Source organism: Thalassophryne amazonica, chromosome 16 (genome assembly GCF_902500255.1).
Source record: "Thalassophryne amazonica chromosome 16, fThaAma1.1, whole genome shotgun sequence".
Taxonomy (NCBI): Eukaryota; Metazoa; Chordata; class Actinopteri; order Batrachoidiformes; family Batrachoididae; genus Thalassophryne; species Thalassophryne amazonica.
In genome coordinates, this window is record NC_047118.1 from 20,152,484 (window position 1) to 20,167,240 (window position 14,757).

Here is a 14,757-nt window from a genome sequence, read left to right on the forward strand (position 1 = left end):
TATAAACTTTGGGTCAAGCAACATTTGGAGCCACATTTTAAGTCTCTAGGTGCAGCAGTTCTCAAGATATGACATTTTCGTCGATATTTGTGGCGATTTTTGAACCCGATATCTTCACTGGCTCCGTCCATATGGGTTTTTGGAACCAAATGACCCAAAATTTATCCTGCTATGATTTATTCTGTGTATAATTCCATATTCCATGCAAACATTTACAGATTTCCAAATTTTTTGAAATAACACCCCTCCCTAATATCACACGATTAACCAACAGATTTGCGGAAAAAATGTAATTGGATTAGAATTATTTTTAATTACCTCTCACGGACCACTTGCAGTACCTTCACAGCTGACCAGGCAGAATCACTGCCCTAAATCATTTATAAGAAAGCGATCTGCAAGGTTGCTAGGCCGTTGTGACATCAGCTTAGAGCACTGTTGTGAATCCAGAAATGGCCATCACCCTTCTGGAAGTGGCAGGCTGTATGGAGCAAATTTCAGATTTGGTACACCATCTGATACCGCACAGAGTGTACCGTATCAACCACGGATTGTCAATCACTCTTTGTTGAAAAGTTGTACTGACCTAACTGTCTGGTATCCACACGCACGCCGCCTCATAGTGAGTATTTTGAAAAGTATCATTCTTATTATTCACAGTATTTTCCCTGTGCTCCAACACTTTGGATCTTCACCTCTGTTGCACCATGTCCATGCCACAACAAGTTTTTATGCCACATCAAGTCTCTATACCACGAATGCCCATAATGCAACATGTGCACATGCCACACCTACTCCACACCATGTTCTCACACTAAACCAAATCCTCACACCACATCAAGCCTTCTGTCCACATGTGAAGTCTCCAAGTAATGAAGTTCCATGTTTTGCCCAATCTGTATGCCACATCAGGTTTTGACAGAACACACGCCATTGTATGTGTGTGTGTTTGAATACTTCTGAAGGAACAAATCTGGTTTTCAAGAGATTGTTGCGTATGTTGGTGCCCAGTCTGACAGTCTCACATCACAGTCAAGAATTTTGAAATTCTAATTGTAATTCATTCTCTGCAGCAACTGATTTATTCGTATTTTTGTACATTTTGTAACAATCAGTCATTTTCTGAAGCAATTCATTTATTTGGCCTTTTGAGTGCCTAAATAATGAGGGCTTCAAACCTGAATTCCAACCCCTAAGACTGAGAATCCATACAGACAGATGTGTAGCAGCTGTCCAATGTGTATTTAGCTTAATGTAATAAGTATGACATTAAGCTGCCAAGTGCCAAAGGTTTAAAGACAACAGGTAAACTAATCAGGAAAAAGAGCTCAGGTGCAACCTGCTCCATGTGTGCCAAATTCCTGCTATTGATCATTTTCACCCTCAGGAAGGTTGAAAAGGATCACAGGTCTGTTTCCCCAGTCAGACAGGAAAATCACTAAGGTGCACCTGAGCAAGCTGATTAATCCCCAAGTTGCCCCGGGGTACAGTTGAGCACCTAACCTGGGAGCATCCGAAAATCTGTGTGTGAACAGGTAAATGTGAGGCATCACTGTGCTTTGAGCATCTGCATCAGATAGAAAAGCGCTACAGAAATGCAGATCATTCCATTTAAGGCTCAAAAACAAACTCTTAAACATAGTTCATCACTTACTTCTAATGACTGCAGGCGCTCTTCTGAGGGGTCTTCATTTCCTGGGTCAGTGTAGGTTTCCTCATCGAGGGGGCAAGAAGCTCTGGGAGGGGTGTCTGGAAGAAGTGCACTGGGAGCTGGTGGTGTAGGTGTGTTCAGGCTCTGGCCAAGGCCAAAAACTTTGTTGTGGTGTGTGATGAGGAACTCGATGAGTAAAGACTGATAACTGGTCTCCAGCAGGGCCAAAAGTGACATGTCTGTACACACTAGGGGGCGCAAGAGGGTTGGGCCAAACACAATGCCCAAATTGCTAGGGGACATCTTGTTCTCATAGTTCTCGGAAACTCTGAGGAGGAAAGAGGAAGACAGCAGTCGAGACAAGGTGCTTCCATTTGATATATTAAAAAAGTGATGGTAGGGTGATGCCTACTTACCTGTGCAGGTGTGACATCATGTGCTGTAAAGTGCTGTAGCAGTAAGGAGGGAGTTTCTGCAGCAGCTCCTGCAGGTTGTGAATAATGCCCATCACCTCTTTAGTGTCACTTGTAGCCTCTATTTCGCTCAGATGTTGAATGGCTTTTCCAGCCGTGACAAAATCATTGTACAGGTCAAAGGTTAACAGGGGTTCTGGAAGCTGGCGGAGATAATTGGGAGTTTACATGGTGAACATCAAGTGCTCTTTTAATCAGTGATAGATATCTGTTTGCTGATGATACCTCCTTGAAGAAGTACTTAATGATGGAGGTGATGTCATGTGGAGAGACGTCAGAGAGGTCCACCTGCTCCTTTTGGGTCTCAAAGGTCTGACACAGCTTCTGGATACGAGGCTTGGACCCACTCACACGATACACCCCCTGATAACGGAAACAGCAACTCTTATCACACCGCAGCTGAGCATTTTTGGAGTACTGTGCTGATAAACGGCACCTGAACAGAGAGAGCACGCCTCTCGATCTCCGACGTGCAGTGCCGAACCACAAAGGGCACCTCGTCCGGCGTGCTGCGAGGCAACAGCGAGAGATCCGCACCGAAAACAATCCCCTTCCTGTGCTCACACTTGAGCTGACACACCTCCGTGCATTTCCTGTGCAAAGCCAGTCCGCACTGAAAAAAGGAAAGACATGAGAAAGGAAATGTCAGCATGGATAAGAAAACCAACCTGGAGAGAATGAAGTCCGGAAACCTTTCAAAAGAGGATCATAAACTCAAGTAGATGCACAGTTGCAACTTTAAAAAACATAGATTAGTATAGAACAGCTATAATTTATATGTTGCTGCACATTTTGGTGTGTGTTTGGGAATCTGATTAATAGCCAGAAGAACCCAAAACATTAACAAAATCCCAGATAGCTGTGAGCAAGCTCACAAAATTAAACTTTCACTATGCACAATTTCTCCAATCACAGCCATAGCAGCCTAAAATATCTACAGAGTTGCACGTTCACAGAGTTTTTGAGAACGGCCTCCTCCAAACACATTTACCATACAACACCATATCCTTTGTACTTCTTAATGATTGATCTAAATTTACTCCAAGACATCTTCATTTAGGTGGCACGGTGGATTCGTGGTTAGCACTGGTGCCTAACAGCAAGAAGTTCGTGGGTTCGCTTCCCGCCTGGTCCTTTCTGTGTGGAGTTTGCATGTTCTTCCCGTGTTCGTGTGGGTTTCCTCCAGGTGCTCCGGCTTCCTCCCACATCCAAAGACATGCAGGTGAATTGGTGATGTTAAACTGTCCAGGTGTGAATGTGTTTGTTTGTCTATACGAGGTCTGTCAATAAAGTATAGGTCATTTTTATTTTTTTCAAAAACTATATGGATTTCATTCATATGTTTTTACGTCAGACATGCTTGAACCCTCGTGCGCATGCGTGAGTTTTTCCACGCCTGTCGGTGACGTCATTCGCCTGTGAGCACTCCTTGTGGGAGGAGTCGTCCAGCCCCTCATCGGAATTCCTTTGTCTGAGAAGTTGCTGAGAGACTGGCGCTTTGTTTGATCAAAATTTTTTCTAAACCTGTGAGACACATCGAAGTGGACACGGTTCGAAAAATTAAGCTGGTTTTCAGTGAAAATTTTAACGGCTGATGAGAGATTTTGAGGTGATTCTGTCGCTTTAAGGACTTCCCGCGGTGCGAGACGTCGCTCAGCGCTCTCAGGCGCCGTCGTCAGCCTGTTTCCAGCTGAAAACCTCCACATTTCAGGCTCTATTGATTCAGGACGTCGTGAGAGAACAGAGAAGTTTCAGAAGAAGTCGGTTTCAGCATTTTATCCGGATATTCCACTGTTAAAGGAGATTTTTTTAATGAAAGACGTGCGGACGGGTCCGTGCGTCGGGACGCAGCCGCCGCGACGCTCTGCCACAGGAAAAACACCTCTGTTGGAAGCCTTAAGGACAAGTTGGAACATGTCCTGCTGTTAAACAATTTCTCATATACTCACTCCACTGAAAGCCATCAAAAGCCGCCTGGATTTTACAAATGGTTATCAACACGGAGGTGTTTTTCCTGTGCCGCCGCACCGCGTCGGCTGCGTCCCGACGCGCGGACCCGTCCGCACGTCTTTCATTAAAAAAATCTCCTTTAACAGTGGAATATCCAGATAAAATGCTGAAACCGACTTCTTCTGAAACTTCTCTGTTCTCTCACGACGTCCTGGATCAATAGAGCCTGAAATGTGGAGGTTTTCAGCTTGAACAGGCTGACGACGGCGGCTGAGAGCGCTGAGCGACGTCTCGCACCGTGGGAAGTCCTTAAAGCGACAGAATCACCTCAAAATCTCTCATCAGCCGTTAAAATTTTCACCGAAAACCAGCTTAATTTTTCGAACCGTGTCCACTTCGATGTGCCTCACAGGTTTAGAAAAAATTTTGATCAAACAACGCGCCAGTCTCTCAGCAACTTCTCAGACAAAGGAATTCCGACGAGGGGCTGGACGACTCCTCCCACAAGGGGTGCTCACAGGCGAATGACGTCACCGACAGGCGTGGAAAAACTCACACATGCGCACGAGGGTTCAAGCATGTCTGACGTAAAAACATATGAATGAAATCCATATAGTTTTTGAAAAAAATAAAAAGGACCTATACTTTATTGACAGCCCTCGTATGTGACCCTATGACAGGCTGGCGTCCTGTCCAGGGTGTACCCCGCCTTTCATCGTATGACTGCTGGGATAGGCTCCAGCTCCCCAGTGACCCTTGATTACAGTAAGCAGGTATAAAGATGCAGCCCAGTTGCACGCTTTTGTTTGTGCTCCCGTCACAAAATGAGTTACATTTTCAGGCCGCGATTTTTTTATTTTACTATTCCTAACCCTCTTTCCCTAACGCTAACCATAATATCACCTAACCCTCTCCCTTCCACAACCCACCCATGTCACCCCACATTTTGTGCTCCCGTCATGAAAAGCGACGCATTTTCATCACGCCATTTTGCGATGCCATCACGAAATGGCATGAGGTAGGGTTGAGAAGATGAACAAACATCTTCATTGACTTGGAACTGTTCATGTGTCCATTCCCTGTCCCTGACTGAAAACTGGCTGTAAAACCAATGATTCACTTGTGTTACATTAAAAGTTGCCATTATTTAGGCAACCCATCATTTTGGCTTTTAGATTTTTATTTCATTTATGCTATGTTGTAGAGGTTAGTTTTCACTGTAAGTTTAAAAAGGTTGCAGAGGAGATTTTTTTGGTTTTGTTTTTACATTTTCATTTGTCCGGTTGTCCAGACATTTTATCTCCATTAGTGCTTTTTGCCCAAATAATGCATATTTTTCTTTTTTGAGAATGAAGGACCAAGGTCAAAGTTGTTCTTTTTGGTTCAATGTCAATATAGTTTGTTGTTATTGTTGTTGTTTAGGTGTCCTGGACACACACACACACACACACACACACACACACACACACACACACACACACACACACACACACACACACACACACACACACACACACACACGCACATCTTTGGTGGGGAACCAGCCCACTTCTTCATAACCTGCTTTTACAGAGGCTGGAACTTAACATGGACCTGAGTTACCAATGGAAAAAAAAAATCTGTGGAGGACATTTTTTAATGTTTTGTTTTTTGTTTGGACACTTTATCTTAATTATGACATGTTATGTTGAAATAATCCACATTTGGTCAATCAGTTTTTCCAGATTGGGGGGGGGGGGGGGGGGTGGAGCATGTGTTTTCATCATATTTGATCATGACCTCACAAAAATTTGGAGTGGACACATTGCTGCTTGTTTTTTGGGGTGAGGGTGGGGTGTCACCGCTGGGAACATGGTCATTTTGCACCGTGTGAATGTCAAGGTTAAAGGTCAAATAGTTCTAAGACCACGTCAGTATGGTTTTGGGTTTGTGTTCATATCCTTTTTTATGACCCCCCCCCCCCCACGCACGCACACGCACACGCACACACACGCACACGCACACACACGCACACACACGCACACGCACACACACGCACACACGCACACACACACACACACACACACACGCACGCACACGCACACACACACACACACACACACACACACACACACTCACTCCCTGTTGCTGCCTCGTACCTCCTCACATTCGACGCCATTGACGACAATGTAGTTTTCGCACTGCTTGCATTTCACCATCTTGCTCTTCATCTTCCTGAGCTGGTGCGTCAGTGAAGCTCGTGAGGGCGTGCGCACTTTTATTGGCTGACCATCAATATTTTCTGCAGAGAGGAGAGTAAAATGATGTTTAATGCCCACAGGGTCCAAATCTGGTTTAGAATACTGTTTTCTGAGGCACTGGTGAGGATAAAAATGAAAAAATAAACAACCTGATTCTAACACTGTCGCCATGTCGCGGTCATCCAGGTCATCTGATGACACCGTCCCAGTGGATGAGGCTTTGGGCAGCCTCTGGTTAGTGTGAGCTGCAGTTATGTAACCCCATCAAGCAGAGATACAATCATCAAAAAAAATGTGGTTTTCATCCTAAGTAAAAGCTAAGAAATTAAACGCAGGCTCGTGCTCACCAGGGCTGGACAGAGACTCCATACTACCTCCAATACTTTCACTGTCACTGCAGCCTGCTCTCCCTAAAGTGCACCAAAACACACCAGAAAACACCAATCCGGTTGGAACAGAGAATTTGTCTATAACACAACACCAGTGAAATCACAGTGGACGCTTACTGCCGTCGCTGGTCCGCCTGAAGATGCCATCATCTGTCATGGGTGAGGAGTCCTGCAGGGAGCTCAGAGGGTTGCTGGTTTTTCGTTTGTTCCTTAAAATTTAAGCAGACATGCTATGTAGTCTTCACAAACGATGTGCATAAATCTAGTCTATGCAGCATATATCATATTTACTTCAATTTTCAAAATGCAGCTGTTAGAGATTTAAGATCCATGAGAGAATTTGATCACTCTCTGCGCGCTTGAGAGCAGATTTCAAAGTTTTGTTGTTGCATGATGCTCTTATCTTGCAGAACGTCTGAACTCTTTGGTACCTTCCTGTACTTTGCATTCTCAAGTTGTTCTCTTTGCAGCAAGGCTATTTTCCTGGCTGTGTTAGGCTGTTTGTTTCTCTGTTCACAGCAAAATCTTCCAAATGTAGAAAAGATTACAACATGGGCTGCGTCTACCTCATAGGGCTAAGGTCAAGGTCAAATCAGAGGTCATTGTCGGGAGAATCTTCATGATCGGATCTCAGGAACAAGATGAAAATGGCAATAGAGGTTTTCTTCCTATATTTCTGCTGTTATGGGCTAACAGATGTATCAGACCTTTGACGTTAATGATATCACACAATGATTTCAATCAAAGTCGAAAATTTAGCTGGGCCTGGATGCCTTGTTTACCAAAGGGGGGAAATTCAGCAGGCTTCCCTCATTTTTCCCCATTGTGGTAAGTTTTTGGAGAATAATCTTCCTGCTAAGATAAGAATGTCAAATTTTAATGAGACTTTCAATTACATACATGAAATTGAAAGACGGGGGGGGGGGGGGGGGGGGCTGCTCAGGACATCATATGGCCCTGCAGAAAAGCCCCAATTATTAATTAAACTAATTACATTTATTAATTAAATTAATTAAACTGTTAAACTGTCCAGCTCTTCTTACAAATCCACACTAAAATACAAAGCTGTCAGAGCAAAGCACGAATTGTGTTGTATTTATGTGGAAATGCAAATCAAACTTCCTTCTTCTTCTTGGGTGCCAACATTGAAAATCCTTCCTAGACCCCTGCTCAAGACATATATTTCTTACTTAAACTCTAAAAATGAAAAATTTGTTTAATCTAGTTGTGTTAACCACTTCCTCATAAGTTGGCTGTTTACACGAAAAAAGCAAATTGTAACAAATTGTTGTAATTAAAAACATATTTCATCATTTAAACAATCAAGTTTTGTGGGACTGGTTGGATTAGATAAATATGGTAAAGTAAATTAAGTAAGTAAATATGACAGTTCGTTTTGGTGTGTGTGGATACACACAATCATTAATGCTTAGTCTTATGTGTTATCTTGTATTTTATTTATTTTAGTGTAAATGTAGATACAAACGTGTTTCATTTTGTACTTCTTAATGATTTATTCATCCTTTATGACAGGTGCTATCAAATTGTTCCTTTTGCTCATTGGATATCGTGAAGCACTTTGACTGCTGTTTGTTCAATAGAAAAAAAACCAAAAATATATAAATAATTTCAATCCATCCATCCATCCATCCATTTTCTTCCGCTTTATTCAGAGTCGGGTCGCGGGGGCAGCAGCTCAAGCAAAGCCGCCCAGACCTCCCGATCCACACACACCTCCCCCAGCTCCTCCGGGGGTTCCCAAGCCAGCCGAGAGATGTAGTCCCTCCAGCGTGTCCTGGGTCTTCCCTGGGGCCTCCTCCCAGTGGGACGTGCCCGGAACACCTCTCCAGCGAGGCGTCCAGGGGGCATCCGGAAAAGATGCCCGAGCCACCTCAACTGACTCCTTTCGATGTGGAGGAGCAGCGGCTCGACTCCGAGCTCCTCCCAAGTGACCGAGCTCCTCATCCTATCTCTAAGGGAGCGCCCAGCCACCCTGCGGAGGAAACTCATCTCGGCCGCTTGTACTCACGATCTCGTTCTTTCGGTCATGAGCCAAATCTCATGACCATAGGTGAGGATCGGAACGTAGATCGATCGGTAAATCGAAAGCTTTGCCCCCCTACTCAGCTCTCTCTTCACCACGACGGTCCGATACAGCGACCGCATCACTGCAGATGCTGCACCGATCCGTCTATTGATCTCACGCTCCATCCGTCCCTCACTCGTGAACAAGACGGGTGCAGAGAGGATTGGGTGGCGGTCGAGGGCAGGTGGCGCGGCGGTCCGGTCCATGCTCACAGCCCCTGGCTGTTGGGACGTGGAATAATTTAAATCATCCCTATGAAATGAAGGCTATGGAATGCCTCTGCTCAGTGACTCCACATAATATCTGCACCCAGAGCTATAACTGGTGGTTGCTCTTTGTGTCATACCCTTTCTCCTGAGGGATGTACTCCTGGAAGACGAAGTTTTGGAGTGGCTGCTCCCGGTGACGTTTGCTGAGGATGTAGAGCAGGTAGGGCTCGCCGGGTTCCAGGGATCTGCACGTCAGCTCCAGGTTGTGGTACCCTAGCGGCACAGGCTCTGTCTGTTGCCTCTGGTAGTAGAACATGTTGACTGTGGCCTGATGTACACAGACGGACAAGTCAGCGATTTGACGGCAATATAAGTCGTGGACAAAAAAAATGGATGAATGTAATATAAAATACAAGCCTGCCGCCCTGCTTATTAATTTCCTTTTCACCTCCTATCACTGTGAGTGGAATTCACCTCATCACAAAATAAATGAAGGAAATATCTGATGTGATTTTTACTCAGATTTAGTCTAATGTGTGCAAATTCTACAAAAGTGTTTCATTATCATAACTGCTCTATAAAGAATGAAATCTGAGCATGTACTGTGCAGTGTACGTGGCAGTAGCTGCACCAGTCTCCACTAAATTTAAAGCTACAGTGTGTCATCTGGTGTTGAGGTTGCATGTTACATTACACCATTGGCTGTTATGAGTTTGTGTCCCTTATTCAGGTTTTTTTGTGGATTAGGCGCGTTGCTTTTGACCTACTGTACCAACATGGTGGTGGCGCAACATGGAACTATGAAAAGCACATTCTAAGCTCAGAAAACACATAAATGTGTTGTTACAGGCAGATTAGACATAATGAACAGATGGTTATATTAATTCCTGCTAATAAACAGTTCTAAAATACAAACACTGTTGTTGTGAAGCACTTCATGACTTTATGAAGGCAAATGTTTAGTTTATTTAATTTCATACAAACCTCCTTCAGCACTGTGTCTCCCTGACAGATAAGCTTGCGAATATGAGAAATAATTCTCTCTTTGACCTTCACTAAGTTGTCCTGATGAACCTTCGCGTCGTTCACACAGTGTTTGTAAAGACCCTCTGCTTCTATCACCTGAGGAAGACATTCACAATCATCAGGCACACTGTGAAATATTATCAACATATTCATAAAACTTATATAATTATACTTCATAATATACTTTTTTCTGTTTTTCCCATTAGAATTAGTCAGTGAAATCCTGCGACATATTTAATTATTTATGCATGTGAGTGTAGTATTTACTGTTTGGCTCTAACCTTGTCACTCCCCATTGCACGTAGATGTAACTACTTATTTGTATTCCACAGTAACCACGGTTGTATCTTTAACCAATTCCTCAGAACTCAGTAGATCTTGTAAAGTCTTATATGTACAGGTGTCACCAATCAAACAGCCCCCCCTAAAAATTGGGCCCCCCTGCCTTCACTGCGCATGCATCATTTCAGAGCATCAGCAGCAATTCACCGATTACCGCCTTATTTCTGCTTAAAACTGACTTTATACTGATTTAAGAGGTTTTACTTTGTCATCTGATGGTTAATAATCACCTTATTCCATTTGATCGCTTTGGGTGTAGAGAGTCAGACTCACAGAGTCAGATGTGCTGCTAAGGTGCTCTGATTGGTCCCCCGTCTTTAATTATGAAATAATGCTGAATTTATGTGGAAATGATTGTTGTACAAAAGCTTCAGATATCTCTCACTGAGATAGATGATGACTAGAGTGCAGTTTGAAGCAGAAACAAGGTGATAATTGGTGAATTGCTGCTGACTATGGAATAATCTGCCAGCCCAGATAAATCAGTCCACTTTTGTTGCATCTTTTAAATCCAGACTGAAGTCAATTTATTAGCAACCTATAATTATGATTAGTGCACCTTTATCTTGTGTGTCACCCAACTTTTTATGTACACGTTACGTGTTGTGTATCTCAGTAAAAAGTGATAATAATGCAAATAACATGCTGTTGTCGTGCAGTATGCATTTTTCTGTGTCCCTTCGTCCATGCCCAGTCGCCCAAAATGACAGCTATTCGCCCGAGTTATTGTATTAATATAACATTTTTTGTCCATAATGTATCAAAATTATAAGGTATCTTTGACTAAACTTTGAGTATCTCATTGTCGGGCCGAGTGTCCTGGTTTTTCAGTAGTCAAAATATGGTCACCCTAGTTTATGATACCAATGGGACTGACTTAGTCTTTGTAGTCTTTGAAGTTGGATGTGCCAGTTGATTTTTTTTTAGGTCTTACTATGTATTTTGTTGGTGTTCATTGTTCATTTTGGCTGTTTTTTTTATTTTTATTTTTATTTTTACTTTTTAAGGGGTTAGGTGAAAAAATTAGGTTACTGAAAATAAATAAATGGTGCATTATGTAAGTAGTGTGGTCTTGCTTAGTTGATCCCTGAATGGTGCAGATGGGCGCTATGCACGCTGGCTGCTTTATAGAGTTGGATCAGTCAAAAAAGTGTGAGAATCTAGTTCAGAAAACAGGATTTTGATATTAACTGTGTGATTCATTCAAATTTGGGACGACATACTGATGCAAAAGTATCAAGACATGAAACAGATATTACTTTTCAACTACTACTGGACAAACTTTCATTATTCAAACTTGTCTCATTGACCTTAGACTGGGCTTCATCTTTGGACTTCCTCCTCTTATCCAGTGTTTTGTATCCAGTGGTGTCATCCACAGCTTTAGCAGAGATGGCTTTGGCCTTCTCCAGCTCATCACAGCGCTGAAAATACTGCTGCCGAGCCTTTTTAAGAGCCGCCACTGCTTCGTTCTGAAAACAAGAGAAGACAGACACGATAATCCACATTCTATTCTATCAAATACTTTACTTTAGGCCAGCTTTCAGGGAGTGGAAGTGTCTCAAATGTGGACAAAATTAGCTTTGACAGTCCAATAAACTGAGCTTAATGCGAAACAAGATTTCTAATGCACTTACCATCTTCCTTTGCTCTCTCGTCCACTGCTCCTTAAACTCTCTGCGCCACTTGTCAATCTCGTTTCTCTTTGCAGCCAATGCCTTCGGGATAGAGATACTGTATTAAACCTGGCACGACACACCCACCTTCCACAACAAAGAAGATAATAGCAGAATGTTTTGTGTGTCAATGTGGCTTTGTATACTTGGTAACAGCGGTGTTGCAGCAGCTCTGATGTCTGTTTCGATGTCACACTGTTCTTTATGTCTTGCTCCAGTGCCATTGTGTAGATGTACTGCAGAGGCATCATTTCCTACGCAGGCAGGAGGAGAACCTTTTAAATGTTCTGCAGGACTGAAATCCATTTACAGACTATGTAGGGGAAATTCATACCTGCTGTGCCACATTAGCCTTTGCTCCTTCAGCTGCCTTTGTTATGTTTTTGGCAAACTCTTGTTCTGTCAAGAGAAATGCTCAATCAGTTTACTTAAGCATGAATTTAGTTTCCATGTAACTGCTCATCAAAATGAGTTCAGAGATTCACAGAAAATTAAAAGGGTTTTGGATCCAGTTGTAGCTACAGTACTGACTAGTTTTCCAACCTCATTGTGATGTTTGGTGCTATGCCACACTCTATTTGGTAGCACGCTGTTGTGTATACCAAGAGCGGAACCTCAAAGTAGAATGCTAGCAATAGTGCAGCAGATAAGAGAATATTTAGAGCGATATCCTGCAAATGGTGATAAAAGCATCAAATTCGGCAGAAATACTCCTCAGACAATCCTCTTGTGAAAAAAACAAGTGGCCACTTGAATTTTTAGTTGGCATTCAGGTAGAGGTCAATTGAAGAATTACACAGGAGTCAAAATTAAAAGATGCTCCAATCATATTGAAACCTATGCCACATTATTTGCCTGATCATAAAGATTCCAAAAAGGTATGGTTTGGACGGTCTGTAACTAAATTCTTTGGAGTTATGGGATAAAAACAGCAAGAATGGTGACAAAGGTGAGTGTCGGTTTGTACAGGGGTCAAAAGTTAAAGTTGCTCCAGTTTTGGTAAAAAGTGATGCAAATTACTAGTTGAGCTAACACAGTTTCAAAAAGGAATAGTTTGGACCATGTATCATCCTTACTTGTCACGTTACGGGGTAACATATGTCACATGTCATAGAATCCAATAGTCCATAGACCTTGTTTGACCTTTACTTTGGAGACCAAGCATTCAACACTGTTAAAACTATTCCATTTATTAATCCTATTAACTTTAATTCATCATTCTAATTCCACAATCCTCTTCGGTGCAACTGGACTCACTTTATACAGTAGAATGAGTTGTTCAAACAGCAGGATGAATGCGTTAATCAATATGAAGAGTTCAGATGCAAAACCCAGTAAGTATATTTTTTTAATGGCGAAAAATGCAGTTGAACATGGAGATTTAAAGGAAATCATATTCAGAAATGCACAGACTTTCATCAGTAAAATGAAAACAGTTTGTTCAAATTCTTTCATATTTTGCACACAGATGGTCCCCTTGACAGCCAGGTATATGTTGGCCTCAACTAAAAATTTATCGTTTTGGAGATACTGGGTTTTCTTCATATACAGCCCTGGATCATTACCGGGAAGTCAGACAAAAACAGACAAAGCATTCAGGGGTCAGGCAGATCTCAATATCAGAATAAAGAGGCTCAGGGTCAAGGGCAGGTGTAAAGATCAAAGATCAAAACCCAGGAGAACATATTAGGCAATGTTGGAAGGTTCAACATTTGGGGATGAAACAATCTGGCACTGTCTTAGTTACGCAGCTCCTTTTAAACCCAAGCACAAATTAGCCAAGTGGCAGCAGTAGTGTAGAAGGAGAGCTACAAACAACCAGGCTTGTCTGGATGAGCATGCTGAAACTCCCAAACCAGAGAGAAGTCCAGGATGATGTGACAAGGAATCCAAGAGCACTCCTCTGGACTGTAGCCCTCCCAGTGGACCAGGTACTGGAGACCATAACTCCAGCGACAGACATCCAAACAGTAAAGGCAGAGTGACCACCCACAACTGGCTGGAAGGAGGGGGCCTGGCAGATAGACGCAATGGGTGGTCCAAACCAGCTTCAGGTGGGAAACATTGCCTGTTGGATGGACCCACATGGTTCATGGGAGCCACAGACAGACCACTGAGAGACTGATGACTGACACTGTGGGGAAAGGACGAATATAACGGCGAGCAAGCTTCCTTCAATTAATCTAAAGAGGAATGTCTTTGATGGATAGCCACACCTTGGTTGGTACGTGGGAGCTAAAATCTGGTGTGTGTCTGCAATACTGTTATATGTCCACAGGTCCACAGTCTTTAGTAAAACAGACCAGGCACTCTTCCAAACCATGTGTAGGGGGACCTGATCAGAAGGGACAGAAATTTCCTCTTTGTGTGCAGGAAACAGCAGGTGTTGATAGCTCAGGGACTATCTGAATTGTGGACCCAACTTTATTTATTTATATATGTCCCTGAAAATGTAATTGTATCTATTTATGGTCAGATCATTTCAGCATGATATATAAAAATCTGTTCACAGTTCAGAATAACTTTAGAAATCAATGCAAAAGAAAACCTTTTTTATGATCAAAATATGAAATAAATTGTAAAAAAAAAAAAAAAAATTGAACAGCAACAAAAAAGCCCTTTAATATTATGAAATAAAAACAATCTTGATTGCTCCGGTTCAGGGTTGCCACAGCAGATCATCCATCTCATCTCATTCCATCCCCTCCATCTTCT

The 14,757-nt window shown here is 42.7% G+C and overlaps 1 protein-coding gene across 1 annotated transcript in view; it reads right to left on the reverse strand.

Moving 5' to 3' along the window:
• The window catches only part of gmip (GEM interacting protein), a 48,737-nt gene that overhangs the window by 13,331 nt on the left and 20,649 nt on the right, over positions 1-14,757 (reverse strand). The window contains exons 6-19 of the mRNA XM_034190546.1: positions 12,377-12,441; positions 12,189-12,296; positions 12,004-12,084; positions 11,677-11,838; positions 9,983-10,120; positions 9,136-9,326; positions 6,821-6,912; positions 6,662-6,724; positions 6,464-6,559; positions 6,213-6,355; positions 2,561-2,737; positions 2,350-2,487; positions 2,068-2,267; positions 1,655-1,979 (exon numbers count right to left, since the gene is read on the reverse strand). Of these exons, the coding sequence (XP_034046437.1) occupies positions 1,655-1,979; positions 2,068-2,267; positions 2,350-2,487; positions 2,561-2,737; positions 6,213-6,355; positions 6,464-6,559; positions 6,662-6,724; positions 6,821-6,912; positions 9,136-9,326; positions 9,983-10,120; positions 11,677-11,838; positions 12,004-12,084; positions 12,189-12,296; positions 12,377-12,441 (1,979 nt within the window). The remainder of the gene's footprint in view (positions 1-1,654; positions 1,980-2,067; positions 2,268-2,349; positions 2,488-2,560; positions 2,738-6,212; positions 6,356-6,463; positions 6,560-6,661; positions 6,725-6,820; positions 6,913-9,135; positions 9,327-9,982; positions 10,121-11,676; positions 11,839-12,003; positions 12,085-12,188; positions 12,297-12,376; positions 12,442-14,757) is intronic.